This window comes from Fukomys damarensis, unplaced genomic scaffold (assembly GCF_012274545.1).
Source record: "Fukomys damarensis isolate Sample0158 unplaced genomic scaffold, DMR_v1.0_HiC HiC_scaffold_23, whole genome shotgun sequence".
In the NCBI taxonomy this organism is placed as follows: Eukaryota; Metazoa; Chordata; class Mammalia; order Rodentia; family Bathyergidae; genus Fukomys; species Fukomys damarensis.
In genome coordinates, this window is record NW_022900935.1 from 48823864 (window position 1) to 48840991 (window position 17128).

General features: G+C 52.7%; 2 protein-coding genes across 2 annotated transcripts in view; one reads left to right on the plus strand and one right to left on the minus strand.

The window, feature by feature from the left end:
• The window catches only part of Mrc2 (mannose receptor C type 2), a gene marked incomplete at its 5' end in the record, with an annotated part of 25592 nt that extends 16748 nt beyond the window's left edge, over positions 1 to 8844 (plus strand). Inside the window, 10 exons of the mRNA XM_033767408.1 lie at positions 3007 to 3121; positions 3238 to 3401; positions 3554 to 3662; positions 4368 to 4606; positions 4752 to 4920; positions 5013 to 5162; positions 5462 to 5581; positions 5766 to 5945; positions 6372 to 6398; positions 6486 to 8844. Of these exons, the coding sequence (XP_033623299.1) occupies positions 3007 to 3121; positions 3238 to 3401; positions 3554 to 3662; positions 4368 to 4606; positions 4752 to 4920; positions 5013 to 5162; positions 5462 to 5581; positions 5766 to 5945; positions 6372 to 6398; positions 6486 to 6709 (1497 nt within the window). The remainder of the gene's footprint in view (positions 1 to 3006; positions 3122 to 3237; positions 3402 to 3553; positions 3663 to 4367; positions 4607 to 4751; positions 4921 to 5012; positions 5163 to 5461; positions 5582 to 5765; positions 5946 to 6371; positions 6399 to 6485) is intronic.
• A 5906-nt stretch (positions 8845 to 14750) lies between these two features.
• Marchf10 (membrane associated ring-CH-type finger 10) overlaps positions 14751 to 17128 on the minus strand; it is a 90260-nt gene continuing 87882 nt past the window's right edge. Inside the window, exon 12 of the mRNA XM_019209485.2 lies at positions 14751 to 15176. Within this exon, the coding sequence (XP_019065030.1) occupies positions 15121 to 15176 (56 nt within the window). The 3' untranslated portion in view covers positions 14751 to 15120. The remainder of the gene's footprint in view (positions 15177 to 17128) is intronic.

Genomic DNA, 17128 nt, shown 5'->3' on the forward strand with positions numbered 1-17128 from the left:
CACCACTGAGCTAAATCCCTGGCCCAGCAACCTTTTGATAATAAACTCTTTTTAAGAAAACAAAATATTGAACATACGTACCCAAACTATATATTTTATATATAGGTAATTGCATGTGTAAATAAAATACATATTTACTGCTATACTAATGGGACTGATGTTAAATATAGTAAAATATGCGCAAGGATAAAATGAGCTAAAGATTAAAAAATAATATTCTAGGGCTAGGGATTTAACTCAGTGGTTCCAGCGCCTGCCTCACAAGCTCAAGGACCCGAGTTCAATCCCTGGTACCAAATAATAATTAATAATAATAATAATCTAAATTAAAATATTAATAGTACAAAAAACATTTCTGACTCACTGAAATGATCGAGAATAACTATTAATATTTAAATAATTTTAATAAGGCCCATGCAATTGCATATATTTTATTATTTTTCTCAGCAATAGAAAATTATTTCCCCTTTAAATTTTAAATTTATTTTATTTTGTTTGTTTATTTACTTAGAGACAGGGTCTCACTATGTCGTTCAGGCTGACCTCGAATTCACAGCAATCCTCCTGCCTCTGCCTCCTGAGATGGTGTTAGAGGCATGCACCACCACACCTGGCCTGAATATACTTTATAAATTATACATAAAAACATGAAAGTTATATATACTTATGGGGTCTCGTGTAATTTTTCATTACATGCATATAGTATCAAGGTAAACACATCTGTCTCAAACCATTACCATTTCTTTGTGGTGAAAACATTTAAAATCCTTTCTTCTAGCTTTTTGAAATATGCAGTACCTTATCTTTATGTGTAATCGCCCTGCTGTGTACTATCAGGCTGGACCTTCTTGCTCCCGTCTAACAAACATAGGCCTCGTTGGTCGGTCTTTTTCCTTGCTCTCTCCAGCTGTAGTCACCACCACTCTACTCTCAACTTCTGTCAAACCAACTTTTATATTGTTAATACGAGATCGTGCCTACTTATTTTTCTGTTAACTCATTTCCGAGACTCTGTGATTTGTGACTCACAGCTCTTATTAGACGTTCAGATTTTTTCAGAAACTGGATGTGGTGGTTGTCATGGATTTAAAAGACACCTCGCAAAGAAATGATTTAAAGTGAAGGTGGACGCAGTGACACAGAAGCCCAGCCCTCTGGGAGGCTGAGGCAGGAGAACCAAAAGTTTTAACCCAGCCAAAGAAACTTAGTGTCTTAGGTCAGACTCTCTCTCAAAATAAAGAATAAAGAGGTCTGGGGTTTAACTCACTATGACGGCCCTGGGTTCAGTGCCAAGTACAGAGAAAGAGGTGGGGGGAGATTGAGATTAAAGCAAAAAATGCTTATTCACTAATGGCCTCCTCTTTCCTTTCCTTTCCTTTCTTTTCTTACCAGGGATCGAACTCAGGTCCTTGTGCTTGTGAGGTGGGCGGTGGCACCACTGAGCTAAATTCCCAGCCCTCTGGCTTCACTTTCTACATCATTCTTCCCATTTGCAGTTCTTCCATCATTAAAAAAAATTTTTTTTTCGTACTGGGGATTGAACTTGGGACCTGGCGCTTGTGAGGCAGGTGGAAAAACCACTGAGCTAAATCCCGGGCCCTTTTGCATCATTTAAACAAAAGTTTTTGTTTTACAATTGCCTAGTCAATTTCTGGCGCCCCCACCTCTTTTTCCTGCAACAGAGTCTCGCTATGTAGTTTAGGCTCACTTGAACTCACTGTGTAGCCCTAGCTGGTCTTGAACTCTTGACCGTCCTCCTGCCTCAGTCTCTTGAGTGCTGGGATTCCAGAGCACACAGTGGTGCCACTGTGCTCGGCCTGAGTTCCCTCTTGTCTCATACATGAATCAGAAGACCTGATCAAGAAGTGTGGAAACTCTGGAAGAGATTTAAAACAACGTTTAGGAAATTCTGAGCGTGCAGATAGGAAAATATGGGGCAGTGAAATTATTCAGAATGGACGTATTTGTAAACTTGTTTCAGAATGCTCCCTTTATAGTGTGAGTTTTACCCCCCAAGAGATGTACCTCCAAACTATGACCCTAGAAGGCTTTTACGCTTTTCTGTCTCAAATCTTCCCCTGGCATCACTGAAGCCACGTGGAAGCTAATCATTAGTAGTGAGAGCACTCACTACTGATTAAGCACTCAACTCCACGTCACACACTGTTATCATTCAACCTTTAAATAACCCCGAAAGCAGAGCTGTTGTTGTTGTTTTTAATTTACAAAAAATTAAATTGAGGCCAGAAACGTAAGTCAGAGCAAGAACCTGACTCTCACCTCCTCCTGCTCTATCTCCAACCCTGTCTCTGGGACTCTAGACCTCCCTTTCCCATCATGCTGCGTCTGGACAGGAAATGACTGTAAACCATTCATTTTCTAAGAACAAGTCATCGCTTGATCAAGAAATTCCCCACACAGGGTTCTTTTAACCTTGTGGAAAAATATGAAGCTGGAGAAAGATATAAAATTACAATTAGAAGCCTCTGGCTAACAGAGACCATCCAAAAATAAACGTAAAAGTATCCTGGGACATAATTGTGTATGCTAAAAGGGCAAGATAACAGATTTCAGATAGTGCTTAAGCATTTAACACAAAGCGAGATGGGTCTTCATCTTCTCAGTGTTCGCCGCACGCCGTGTTGTAGGTAGCAGTGGCTTTGGTGGCCCAAAGAAATCCTCCCATTAAAAATCCCCCAGAGGGCCAGGGATTTAGCTCAGTGGTGCCGCCGCCTGCCTCGCAAGTGTAAGGATCCGAGATCGATCCCTGGTACCCCCCCAAAAAATCCCCCAGAGTGTGGGCGCACACACGTGAATCCTCTCTGCCAGGTGGGGGGTTGGGGGCTTGCTCAGAGAGACCCGGATGTACTGGCTCCTCAGACCCTGCTCTTTCCCAGCCCCGAAGCCTCCCAGGACCGGCTGCTGAGGGGTACCCCGCCGAGGAGTTCCTGGGTTTGTGAGGTAGGGAAGTGGAGCTGGATGTCACATCTTCTCCCTGCCCGACAGTGTTTCCGGATCCAGGGTGAGGACCCCCAGGACCGGGTAAAGTGGTCAGAGGCGCAGTTTTCCTGTGAACAGCAAGAGGCCCAGCTGGTCACCATCGCAAACCCCTTAGAACAAGGTAGGGCCAGCCAACGGGGAGACCCCACTGTCCTCTAACACGGTTCCTCTTGTGGCTAGAGCAGAGCAGGGAGGAGCTGCCCCATCACTCCCAATCTTTTCTTGGGGCGACTGTAGCGTTCATCACAGCCAGCCTGCCCAGTGTGACCTTTGACCTTTGGATCGGCCTGCACGCTTCACAGAGAGACTTCCAGTGGGTGGAGCAGGAGCCTCTGCTGTTTACCAACTGGGCACCAGGGGAGCCCTCTGGCCCCAGCCCTGCTCCCAGTGGCAACAAACCGGTGAGGACACCCCTCTGATCTCCTCTGCACCCTCTACCCTCATCTGTGGTGCTGCCTTCTCTGTTCCGGTCTCTTTGCTCCCTTTTTGGGGGCAGTGGCACAAGGCGGGTGAGCAGCTGCCAGGACTCCCCTGAGCAGCTCTTTTCCCTCAGACCAGCTGTGCAGTGGTCCTGCACACCCCCGCAGCCCACTTCACTGGCCGCTGGGATGATCGGAGCTGCACAGAGGAAACACATGGTTTCATCTGCCAGAAGGGCACAGGTACCTGTCACCAGTGAACCTGGCAACTCCAGCAGTGGGCTGTCCACTATGGTTCCTGCTGGAAGGAATGAAATAAGGCCCTGACCATACAGACCCTTGGGGTGTCACCCCCAGAGTGATGTGTCTGCTCAGGAAGCAGGTGGGTGGAAAGGTCAGGTGCCAGTGAGACCAAAGAGCAGTGAGCCCTGAGGGGTCTCAGGAGGATGGTTTCGGGGGACAACGGGTTGACAGGGAGAGCTAGATATTGGGCTGAGTGATGTGCTGGTGCCTGGCCTCAGGGACCCTGAAGTTCTATGTTCTAGGCACCACCAGCTCCCTGGATGGGTTCCCCCCGGCCCTGAGGTTTTTTGTGTTTGTTTTTTCGAGACAGGGACTCACTATGTAGTTGAGACTGACCTGGAACTCACTATGTAGCCCAGGCTGGTCTCAAATTCACAGTGATCCTCCTGTCTCAGCCTCCCAAGTGTGGGGATTATGAGCCACCATGCTAGGCTCTGCCCTGAGTTTCTTCATCAAGAGTTCAAGGCTGTAGTAGCTTCCTCCCCCATGTTTTAGCGAATACCTCTTGCTAATAGAACAGTGGCTAACACTTGCCTGGGGTTAATTATTTGTGCCAGGCACTGTGAAGACTGAGTCTTTGCCTGATGCTGGGGGATGGGGTGAGGAAGGCAGAGTGCAGCCTGAGCTCTCTCCCCTTCCCTGCAGACCCCACCCTCAGCCCATCCCCAGCAGCCTCGCCTCCTGCTCCGGGCACTGAGCTGTCCTACCTCAATGGCACCTTCCGGCTGCTGCAGAAGCCGCTGCGCTGGCATGATGCCCTGCTGCTGTGCGAGAGCCGCAATGCCAGCCTGGCCTATGTGCCTGGCCCCTACACCCAAGCCTTCCTCACTCAGGCTGCTCGAGGGCTGCGTGTGCCACTCTGGATCGGGCTGGCCAGCGAGGAGGTGGGCTCCCAAAGCAACGGCCCTCGCGCTCTTGCCTCCCACCCCAACTGCTGCCTTGATTGTTGTCCCTGTCCCCTTCTGCCCGGCCTCATGCGCACCCACCCTGACTGTCCCCCTTCTTTCACCATGACTCACTTGTGCCCAGGGCTCCAGGCGGTACTCCTGGGTCTCAGCAGAGCCTCTGAGCTACGTGAGCTGGCGGGATGGGGAGCCCCAGCAGGCCGGGGGCTGTGCCTATGTGGACGTGGATGGGGCCTGGCGCACCACCAGCTGTGACACCAAGCTGCAGGGGGCCGTGTGTGGGGTTAGCAGGGGTGAGTGCCACCTTCTGGGACCGAGGCCAAATCAAGGTATAGGTGGTCCCGGGAGAATGCCAGGCCATTTCCTCAATCCTGCACCCCCACAGGGCCCTCTCCTCCGGGGAGAATGAGCTACCATGGCAGCTGTCCCCAGGGACTGGCTGACTCTGCATGGATTCCCTTCAGGGAGCATTGCTACTCCTTCCACACGGAGCTGCTGCTGGGCCACCAGGAGGCGCTGCAGCGCTGCCAGAGAGGTAGGAGAGGGCCAGGAGCCGGTGTAGCATTTCCAGTAGAAACCTCAGACAGGCAAACCCCATGAAAGCAGTCCCCTTGCCCCTCAGCCCCTTCACGTTCTGATACACAGATTTTATGTGACAGTACACACAACACACACAACACACACACACACACACACACACACACACACACACACGGTGCATAGATGACACCATTCTTATTCAAGCTGCCAGAGAAGATTGGGGTCATCCTGGGGTGCTCTGCCACCCCAGGGAGACTTTTATACCCTGACACGGGCCTCCCTTGTGTCTTCCAGCGGGTGGGGCGGTCCTGTCCATCCTGGATGAGACAGAGAATGTGTTTGTCTGGGAGCATCTGCAGGACTCTGAGGGCCAGAGCCGAGGCGCCTGGCTGGGCATGAACTTCAATCCCAAAGGTGAGTGTCCTCTGGGGCGGGGGTGGCGGTGAAGGCCAGGGCTCAAACGGAAGAGACCTTCCCCTTCCCGGGGCTCAGTGAGATGGGCGGGGAAGGGGGCTCTGGCTCTAGAGCTCCTGCCCCTCCCACCTGCTGCGCTCCACCCTGCCCGCCTCCCCTGTGCCCCTCGGTGCCTTGCCCACAGGAGGCGCGCTAGTCTGGCAGGACAACACAGCTGTGAACTACTCCAACTGGGGGCCCCCAGGCCTGGGCCCCAGCATGCTGAGCCACAACAGCTGCTACTGGATCCAGAGCAGCAACGGACTGTGGCGCCCGGGCGCCTGCACCAACGTCACCATGGGCGTGGTCTGCAAGCTCCCTCGAGGTGAGCGGGGTCCTGGCGCTCATGCTCCTCCTGTCCCCGTGCAGCCATCCCTGGCGCGGGCCACACAGGGCAGACCAGGCTGGGGCGGCTGGGACGCCCCCTTGGGGTACAGTAGTCTTAGGAAGGCCTGGCCTGGGACCTCCCTTCTAGACTGGACTGCAAGCCCCTGTCACTCTGGTGGTTGAGGGCACAGAAAGGGTTCAAGCTCCGCCCATATCACTCATCACCTCTGTGCTCCTGGTCAAGTTCCTTGAGCTCCGTGACTTCAGTTTCCTTCCATGGAAAGTGGGAATAATAATGCCTATCTCATAGTGCCGAGGTGAAGGTGCAGCGAGTTAGTAAACGTTCAGGAAGCAGTTCGCAGGTGTTGCTTAAATTCTTACTGTTCTGACGAGTGCATTCCCCGGCCCCTCGCTCTTGTCACAGCGGAGGAGAGCAGCTTCTCCCCATCAGGTGAGTAGAAGGTGGCTCCGGGACAGACCCTGCCCCCGGGTGGGCAGCCCGGTGGGCAGATCGGCCTGACGACCCCCACCCCCACAGCAGCGCTGCCCGAGAGCCCGGCGGCCCTGGTGGTGGTACTGATGGCAGTGCTGCTGCTCCTGGCCCTACTGACTGCGGCCCTCATCCTCTACCGGCGGCGACAGAGTGCGGAGCGTGGGGCTTTCGAGGGCGCCCGATACAGCCGCAGCAGCTCCAGCCCGGGCGAGGCCACGGAGAAGAACATCCTAGTGTCTGACATGGAGATGAATGAGCAGCAGGACTAGAGCCACGGGCACGGGTGGGGCCAGAGGCAGGGGCTGCGGGCCTGGGCCTGGGTCAGCTGGACCCCCACTACCACCCGTCCAGTTGGCCTGGAGAGGGGAGACCCTGGAGTCGCTTTTGGGAGCCAGGGCTGGGCAGGGCCTGAGCTCGAGGGGTCCCACCCTCCAGTGATGGCCGGGCTGAGACCTGGCTGAGTGCTGCGTGGTGTTTCTCTTTCTGGGGGGCCCGAGCCCTTGTCACCTGGGCCTGTGCCCCTGAGCTAACCAGAGGCGGGGCGGGAGGGTGAACAGCAACCTCAGACCCCCAGCCCAGACCTGCTGACCTATGCCCCAGAGCCCCTTCTGTGTGCAGACCTAGGGGCTGGCCCTGTCCCCTCAGGCAGCTCCTGCGCTTCTCACCTCCCGCCTGGCTGCCTCAGCTCCTCTCCCCTCCCTGTGCCCTCTGTCCTGTTCTCACCCAGCCCTTCCTATGAGCCGGGGCCCTGGGGGTCGGGAGCCCTCTTGCGCCTGTGGGCGTCTGCTGAGTGGGCCGAGAATCTCTCACTCCTGCGCTTGTAGGAGTGGCCGCAGAGCCGGGCAGGGGAGGCCTGGGTGTGTCGGGCCTGAGAACCAGGGTGTCAATGTGGTATCTGCTGAGCTGGAGACAGGACTGGGGAGAGACACCCATCCTCCCAAGGGGGAGCTGGGTCGGGTCGGGTGTCATCTCCTGCCGGTCAGGGGAGGACTCTGTCCCTGAAAGTCCCCTATGGGGACCGAAATAAGTTACCTAACAGTCTCCAGCTCCTGGTTCTGGTTTGGAGAGAGGAGGGGTTGCCAGCATCCTAGGTTCTTGGGGGAAGCGGGAGCCCGTGACAGTGCCAAGTGCCGCCCCCTGGTGGGGCCCAGAGGAACAGCGCCCGGGCTTCTGGAGCGACCAGCGCCTTTCAAGAGGGGGAAAAAATCCAGCCAGAATGGCCTGTGTGGCCAATCCCAGTGCCAAGGCACTGGACAATGTGAACATGAAGACGAGGTCCCTTTTTTGTAGTTCTCAATTTTTAAAAAATGTGCCATTATTGTTTTTAAAGAAAGGAAATCAAACAAATAAAACACATTCCAGAGGCTTGAGATACGGGTTCCTCTCTTGTCCTGAGCCGAGCCTGGTTCTTCACACCCCTTTAGAGACAGATGTCATTTTGGATTCTGCATCCTGTGCTGTTTGTGCAGCCTGCCGTTTTGCTTCTGCCTCTGAGCCCCTGGGCACCCTCACTTCTGTGACCTTTCGAGGCTTACTGGTCCTGCTCCTGCCCAGAAGTGTGTGAGATCAGCCTGCTTAGCTTGTGATTCCACCTGTGTGAGTGGGGAGCAGAAGACCCACCTTCTAGGGTTGTTGGAAGGTACTGAGGACGGAGTGAGATCAGCCCTGGAAAGCACGCAGAGCCGTGCCTTTGGGTGGATGCAGGAAGAATTCCACAGAGCCAGCTGCTGCTGTTATGGGCGGGGGGGGGGAGTGTCCAGGACAGCTCTGGATGGGAGCTCTGTGCTGTCCTACCGAGGCAGCTGTGATATTTGCATCCTGGGTGCTAAAAAGTTCCTCGTCCTTGGGTCTCTAGAACCACCTAGAGGCCTTTTCACTCTGCCCTTTTATTCAGCACATGTTCGAGCTAGAGGTAGAACTGAGCAGGCCTTGCCCGCAGAGGAAGGCACCGTGAGAGGACTAAAGGCAGCCAGTAAGGGCGGTTGGACTGCATGGAGGGGGGGCACCGGGAGAAGAAGACTGAGCATGAGCAGAGCAAACAACTGGTCCAGGCCCACGCCTAGGGGTCCTTAGTGCCTTACAGGAGCAGCGGGGGATGAGGCAGAAGGTGAGCATGAAAGGGTAGGTCAAGGCCTGCAAGGCTGGGGCACAGGAAGTCAGTGGGAGTGGCTAATCTAGCTGACCTTCCAACATCCTTTTGGCTAGGGTGGGAAGCGGTAGGAAATGGAGTGGAAGCAGGAAGACGGTGAGAAAGCTCTTGTAATCATTCAAGCACTAAAGATGGTGTCTTTGGCTCAGAATCGCAGCAGGGGTTGGATGTATTGAGTGTGTGTGTGCGTGCGCGTGTGCGTGTGCATGCCTGAGTGCATGCTTACACGTGTGTTGCCCTTTTCATTACTTTAAATTTAAATTTCTACTTTTCCGAGTAGACAGTAGTCTACATGGTCTGAAAGCTAAAGGACAAGGGAAGTATGCTTACACGTGTGTTGCCCTTTTCATTACTTTAAATTTCTACTTTTCCGAGTAGACAGTAGTCTACATGGTCTGAAAGCTAAAGGACAAGGGAAAGTGGGTAGGGTAGGGGAAAGGTAATAAGGGGAAAAAATATGAGAAAATGAAAGAATGGAAATAAAGTATTTGTAAATAGGGAAGGAGGAAGGGGTGAAAGAGGGCAGGGACGAGGGGAAAAAATGACAACTGAGACCTGTCATGTAAAGGTACAAGATCCCAATAATGAATGTAACAGCACTGTATACCTAAAATGTACCAATAAACTCAATGAGAAAAAAAATAAAGATAAAAGCTAAAGGACATAGGGGCCAGATATTTAGTTCAGTGGTTCCACCGCCTGCTTCACAAGTGCAAGGTCCTGAGTTCGATCCCCCCATATGGAAAAAAAAAAAAAACTAAAGGACATAAAAAAATTCACAAAGACACACATTGAGCAGTCTCCTGCCCTGCTGGTTTCCTGTGTCTTTTCCCAGTATTCCTTTATGAAAACACAAGCACACATGAACTCTGGATTTGCCTGAAGGGCTTTCAGATGCACTGGCCTTGGATCAGATGCACTGGTGGAGAGACCTCCACTTGCACTGTAGTGAAATGTGTGCCATTGCTGTGACAGGACCCTAGGGAGGGCCTCGGAGCTGCGTTTCTGAGCCCAGGGCTCTGCCAAGCCTGGAGGACCTCCCTCGGCAGCAGGCCCTGTGGAGGGGCCTAGTCACTGAGGCAGGGAAGCTCCACGCCAGTGGGAGGCCCCTTAATGATTAATCTACTTCACCCTGGAGTGACTGGCTTCCTTTGTGAGTCAAGTGTGCCATGACCGGCCACAACTCGAGTCACTTTGACAGGGCACGTGGAGCCACTCAGACAGAGGCCCCCTTGGATCCCCCGTGACCCTTGCTCTGGGAGAAGGGTGAAGCTGAATGAGGACCCAAGTGTTTAGTTAGACTGCAGCCAATGCATGGTGTCTACTGTGCTTCCTTCTGCCTCCCTTGGTGGCTGGAGTCTTGCCAGGGCCCTGCACCCACCTGTAAGAATTCCCCTCAGCTTCAAGGCACTGGGGATCATGAGAGACCTTGTTCTAATCTCCCCTGTAGGGGGCAGGACATATTCCTGTAGTTCTCTGAAGGGGCAGGAGGAAGGCATGGGCCCAGTCATCTGCTGTCTGGGTCCGAGATGCCTGATTCTGCTGGAACATGTGAGAGAGCCTCGTTTCTTTCTGCTCATTTCAACTCAGTAAACACGAAGCACCGCCTCTACATGCCTGGCTCTTCGCTGGTGGCAGATGCCCTGAGGCCTATCCTAGTGGACCTAGTCAAAGGGCTTTGTCTGCCAGGCACCAAGCCAGCCTTCACTGGCAGGACCAAACCTGCCCCGCTCTGGCCACCTGGACATTCAGTGACAGCTCAATGAATCTGTGAATGAACCGGAGAATGGGCAGCTCTCCAGAGCATGCCGTTCTCCCAACCTCTTTGTTGCGTCAGAGATGGCTTCCTTCCAGACGTCCTGGCAGTTCTGGCCTGGCCCTCTAGGCAGCGCTGTGAGGCCACAGGAGTGAGGGGGCGGCCAGCCACACCACATGGCTTTCCTGGAAGGGAGCTTCCTAAGCCAGCCCAAGCTGCCTGGAGCCCAGGGCTTGAGTCTGCAGTGGACACAGATAAAGAATGGCTTCTTAGAGGTGGACCCCAAGGGAGGCAGGGAGAAAGGGGAGAAATTAGCAGGGGCCAGGTAGGGAAACCAACATGAAAATGCCCAGATGCTGCAGCCAGGGTCGGATTTTTCTTTATTTTGGTCGCTGTCAAGAGGTCCTGAGACTCTTCTCTCCCACCAGAATCAGCACCATTTGAGGGGCAGATTTCAAGCTTTCCTTGTTCAGAATGCAGCAGGGATGCCAGACCTGGAAAAAGGAGGGAGAGGAGCAGCAAGCAGGCCTGTCCTGCCTAAGGTGACTCTTTGCTGGTACCCAGGTTCAAGGCCGCACATTCAGGAGTACAGAACACTGACTGTCTTCTTACATCAGCTGGCACCAGCCTTTGCAGAGAAATGCCAGTCAGTGAAGGTTTTCCAGGCCAGTCAGTTTGCAGTGTGTCTCTATGTCTGAGGCCTTTGGGTGTCCGGGTCCACTTGGGGAAATTACTGGCCTTCTATCGTGGTGTGTCCCTGCTGGCTTTGCAGACATCTGCTACCCACTCACTCCTCCCCAGGTCTCGGGAGATGTGGATGAGATCTTTCCCTACACTAGGGTTGCAGAGGCTCAGGACACTGCCCCATATGCACTATTTCTACATGATAATAACAAAAAATATTTATCAAGAACAGGATCCCCCACAGATACCCAAACAGCGTGTCCCAGTGCCTTATATAAAATAGTAGTATATAAAATAGTATTTGCATGTAACCTACCCAAATCCTCCTGTATACGTTGTCACCTCTAGAGTGCTTATAATATTTGATATCATGTAAAAACTGTGCAAATACACTGTATTGTTTAGGGAATGATACAGAGGCTGTACATGTTCAGTCTAAGCACAGCTTTTTTAAAAAATATTTTCCGTCAGAAGCTGGTTGAATCTGGGTCATGAAATCTCCCTCCTTTATAGAAGGCAAGAAGATTGCAAGTTCAAGTCTCACTTGTGCAACTTGGTGAGCCCTCTTTCAAAAAATAAAAGGGGCTGAGAGTGTGCTTAGCGGTAACGCACCTCTGGGTTCCACCCCAGTACCAGCACACATACGTGCACACACACACACACACACACACACACACACACACACACACAGAGTTGGAGGCAATGACGACTGAAAAGAGGCAGGCCCTTAGCCCCTTGTGATCTTGTAGTCAGGCTTTGAGACTTGGGAAACTTGTCTCAACCTGTCATCCCCACTGAAGGTTTCAGAAGCCTATTTTGAGACTAAGGCCTACAGATGACCTCTTTTCTTTCATTCCTCTGTGGCTTCTCCCACTAAGGGAATGGAGGAGGGATGGATACAAGGTAGCTGGGTTGGCGAAGGACTCTAGGATATAATGCACAGAAAGTTGGGGTCTCAGTTGCAGTACCATATGTATATCTACAGCATCCCTGATATTTTAGAGTGCACCCTGCCAACTCACCTTACAGACCACCCCTTACTTCGTAATCAACCTGGTTGGTGGCATTTGGAAACTCCCTGCTGCCTGTATGGACTCAGCAATCTGATCTGTCACTGCGGCCCTTGAAGGTCCTCTGCCCCAGTGGCACCATCCTAGACATCGGTACCCCGCACACCCTGTGCTTTGTGTGCTCCTCCAGCTCCCTAGGGCTCCATTGTCCTTCAAGGCCCTTTCTCTCCTCCGTGTGCCTTTTGCTGCGCTCCCCTCACTTTGGAGCTGGTTAAGGATAGCACTCTTTTTCTCAGCAGGGGGGTACAGGCCATGGCCAACAGACTGACTTAGATCCTCTGGACTTCAGGATGTTCCTTAATCTCCCTGAGGTTAGGATTTCTCTCAGGGGCCATGGCCTTAATACGCACCTTACAGATTTAAGGTGTCAAAAGTTTATTTTCCCCCAGGTCCAGTTCATAGCAAGTGCTCTATAAGTGGAACCCACAGGCTCGTATTACCTTGTTGTGACTTTTCCTGTTGTTCCGGTAAGACCGAGTTCCATGTATATAGGAACTGGGCGTTTTTTTTTCTGTGTCCTCGGGACCTGCCAAGTATTTAGCATGTGGAGGATGAATGTGAGAGTCACCGTGGTAGCTGCCTGGAGGCCAAAGGCTTGGAAAGACTCTGGGCCCACCCACTGTGCCTCAGGCTCTAAACTGCCGGCAGTAATTATCCCGTGACAGAAGGAAGGCAAGCCCTTGCCAGCTCCGTATTTTGATCGGTGAGACTCTGTTCTTCTAGCACCTGAGAGTGAGAAACCTGTACAGCAGAGGTGGACCGATGGGCTGCTGCTCCCTGGAGGTGATGTCTGAGGCAGACATAAATCCTCTGCATCGCTCCCACTCCCGGTCTCTTCACAAGTGTCCCGGTTGTATGCAACAATCCCTGAAATCGGGTTCTGCGGCGAAGGTACAATTTTCCACAATTTGATGATTTGCTGACGAAAACCCGACAGTCTTGGCAGCTGCTTGAGACACTGTCACTTGTGACTGTAGGAAGAGCTAGGATGTTTACAAGGCCACCTCCATTCTATTTGATTGTTTATTTGGCACTGGGGAATGAATCCAGGGCCTTCACACTTAACTATATCCCCAGCTCTTTTTAAATGTTTAGATTTTGAGATAAATTCTCGCTAAGTCACTGGTTTGCCCAGGCAGGATTTGAACCGGTGATTCTCCTGCCTCAGCCTCTCAGAGTATTGGGACTATAAGAGTCCATCACCACATCTGGCACATTTATTTGCTATATATTTATTAGAGATGAGGTGTGTTACTATGTTGCCTAAGCTGGTCTTAAACTCCTGGGCTCAAGTGTCCCTCCTGCCTCAGCCTCCTGAGTAACTGGGATATAACCTGGCTATAAAACTTATTTTAAAACACATAGTGTCCCTTCTTACCTGTTTTGCAGTAGTGGCTCCTGAACAAATCTTCGCCCAATCTTAAAGTTCAGTTAAGAAATAAAGGCCCACTTTCTCGCAGGGCTGGGGGATTGACGCATCAGGAATTTTACAGAGGTCATGGAGATAGCTTCAGCAGCTCATCCTGGCTCCATTAATAGGCAGATAGCGTTTTGCCTTTGATCTTGGGCCTAGGCTGCCCGGCTGAACCTACTTATTCTGAGAAGTTGCACCACTTTGCTTAACTGGAATCCGTCAGAGGTTGAGACAACACGTCTAAGTGAGCTCCATGGAGCCTTCCTAAATCCCCATCACTTGTCTGCGCCATCCCCTGCAGCAGGATCTTCTCCTTTGAGCCCCCCAGGAGGTGGGCAGGCTGCGAAGCAGGGGCCGCCCCTCAGGAGTGTGAGTCCCAGGGTGTGCGTCTCTCTTCCTCCTTACTCTGGCCCCCCTTTTTAAATCTCTTCTCCCACTTTTCAGGCAATTTACAGAGGGGCATATGACGGTTACACGAGCAGTTCGGTGAGCCTGAGCAGGTTCGTGGACCGGCCTTGTAACACCTTCATCACTCCAGCGGGCCCTGCCAGTCCGTCTGCTCTCAGTATCTGTCCCTTTCCCAGCTCCCAGAGACCACAGGTCTGCTTTCTGTCTCTTTGGTTATCACTTTCTAGGAATTGAACATGAAGAAGGGAATAATAGACTGTGTGGCTTTTGGTGTCTGGCTTTTTTCCTTTGGCATGATGTGTTTGCATGTGTTGTATTCTGTCCCCTCTATCTTTTATTATTTTTAATCTCTCTCCTCTCTTTCTCCCTCCTGACAATTATGCAATTTTCTCATTGATCTTTTCTGTCCTTTTTTCACCCCAAGTTGTGACTTAATCTTTGGACCCTAACATGCAAAGAGAAAAGAAATGCAATGTCACACACTGACTAGGCTCTAAGTGGGTAGCAATCTGGCCCAGCCCATGGGGGCCCAGGACATGACCTCCCCATGGTAGTGGGCAGCAAATAAAAGGGGAGGTGAGGTGGGCTGTGAGATGTGCTTCTTCCTCCGGCAAGCTTGAGACCCTCAGCCTTGTCCAAGGGGGGGCAATGAGAACAAGACAAGCTGGGCGTGGTGGTACACGCCTGTAATCCCAGCACTCGGGAGGCTGAGGCAGGAGGATCGCTGTGAGTTCGAGACCAGCCTGGGCTACATAGTGAGTTCCAGGTCAGTCTCAACTACATAGTGAGACCTTGTCTAAAAAAAAAGAACAAGACAAAGGTGTGAGAACAAAGCCAGTTTACTGACTGCACGGCACCAGCACTGAGCAGGTGCCCTCCACAGGGGGACCCAAGGCTGCTGGGCCTTTCAGTGCTCCCAGATTCCTGGGCCCTTCTGGGTTGAGGGGCAGCAGTGGGCAGCCTGCAGCCAGCTCAACAGCCCAGGCAACTGGACCTGTGCTGTTGGGGGTCTAGACTGGTCCCCATTGTTGCATGTGGATGCCAAGCCAGACCCAAAAGAGGGACACAAAGTGTGAATGATGACGGTGAATACGGTGGTTTCAGTTTCAGTAAAGAGGAGGGAGAAGGGAGGCATGTGAGGACAGAGAAAGGACGGCTGGGTGGAGAGATCTCCACTGGGCTCCATGTCAGTTCCCTTGCTAGACGATCCGGCTGGGATAAATTCTGCTTTCATTTCCATCTCCCAACTCGGAATCTAGAAAGCAAGAAGATCTTTCAGACCTCAAGGCCACCGTAGAGTTCAGGATCTATCATGGAGGAGGGTCACATCGCTGCCCTTTCTTCTCCTACCCTGGCCCCTGTGGCCAGCCACATACATGGTTAAGTGCCTGGAACAGTGTGGGGAACAGAAACCTGCATCTGGGGCCGGGCACTCCCAGATGGTTCAGTGAGTTACCATCGCAAGCTGCTCAAGTGCACCCTAGTTATCTGCACAGTCCACACAGCCTGAGTTCAAACGCCTTGTTCTCCTCTTGGAATCATGCCCCATAGAACCCCCACTTCCTAATGTGACAGGGGCTGGGGACACTGGGCTATGTTTCTAAGATGTCTTCCAGAGTCAGTGGCTCGAGGGACATGTGACAGGAGGGGTAACCAGGCATCGGCGCAGTTGTGGAGGCTAAGTGGACTGAGTAGAACGAAGGACCTCTTCATCCTTTAGGACTTTTTTTCCACTTTCTTTTCTTTCTTCCTTAGGCACAGCACAGGTATAGTAGATTGAACCCAGGGCCTTTGTACTGAGCTACACCGCAGCCCTTTCTTCAATTCTTATTTTGGGACAGTTTTGCTAAGCTGGGAAGTTGCCCATGCTGGGGACATCAACTTGCTTTCCTGCCTCAGTCTCCTGGAGTGCTGGATGACAGGTGTGCACCACCACGCCTGGATCTTGGGGGAAATTCTGTTCTCAGCATATTCCTTTTTATCTTGGCTTGAGTGAGTGTGCCCTGACTATTTAAAACCAGTTTCTAACCGTTGAAGACTGGCACAGAGCAAGGGCAAGTGATATCCGGCTGTCTCTGCTGGGACCAATTCAGTATTACTTTGTGCCTCTAGAAAACCCCAACCCCACAAGTTGCTGCAGTTCTCTTACCCACCCTGGGCTTTCTCCAAGAGCTAGGAGCCCTGACTGTGTTGGGATTGGGGTGCTGCCGCCCAGCCTTTGGCCCGAGGGTTCTCACGTCTGCCCTTGCCCCACCCCTGTTCCTGTCTTCACCTGTATGGATATCAGCGGGTGGTATTGTTCCCCTCCCTAGGCTGGGTTTTGGATATGGTGACAGTGATTTGTGGGGCTGGGCCCCAGAGCCACGTGGCAAGTTGACACACACCGGCGACTCTCCCTAGGTGCCCTTACCTGATGGTGCCACGTGTGACCTTTGGGTGAGGCTTTGATTCATAGGTGGGTCAAAGCGAGCCTGGTGAGTAGGCTGGCATGGGCACCTGGCATGGGCACCACAGAGCCACAGGGCAGCTGGCACCTCTTGTGCCACCCCCATGTGTCCTACTATCTTTCCTTTCCCCTCCCTCTTTACCTGAACCGAGCTGAGGCAGCAGGTCACGGCTGTGACTCAGCACTGGCAGCCCATAACAAGGTACTGCCAACCAGGTGAGTCATGCCAGGCCAAAGAAGACTGTGGCCCAGGGGGAGGGCTGGCTGCCCCGGCTCTTGTCTTGTTAGTGGCTGGAAGCCAGCTAAGGGCTGTGACAGGCCAGCACGCCGGGTTGTCCCTCTGCACAAGGTGCCCCCTCCAGGGCTGTGTCCACCGATGTCTCCCGTGTGTGCGGGGCCGGGGTTAGGTGGAGAGGGCCTGGACCTTCATTGCAGAGAGAACTGGCCACTCTCGCATTGCAGCTGAGACGTGATGAGGTGAATCCCATTGCTGGGAGTCCCTGACCCGGGACAGAGTGAGGGATGATGGGGACGATCTGCCTGGCAGCAACAGGGGGCAGCGTTCCTTCCCTCCGTGGAGACTCCTTTTGAAGCAGAACCCCCTGCCCCCCGCGCCCTCCCCAGTCGTCAGTCGCTCTCAGGGCCCGCCTGGAGTTCAGCGTGCTGCTTCCAGGTCTCCGAATCTGGGCCTTGGGTCTGGGGGAAAAAAAAACCCTCGGCCCGCTGAGCGTCAGGGCGCAGTGCACGCGCCGGTCACTAGG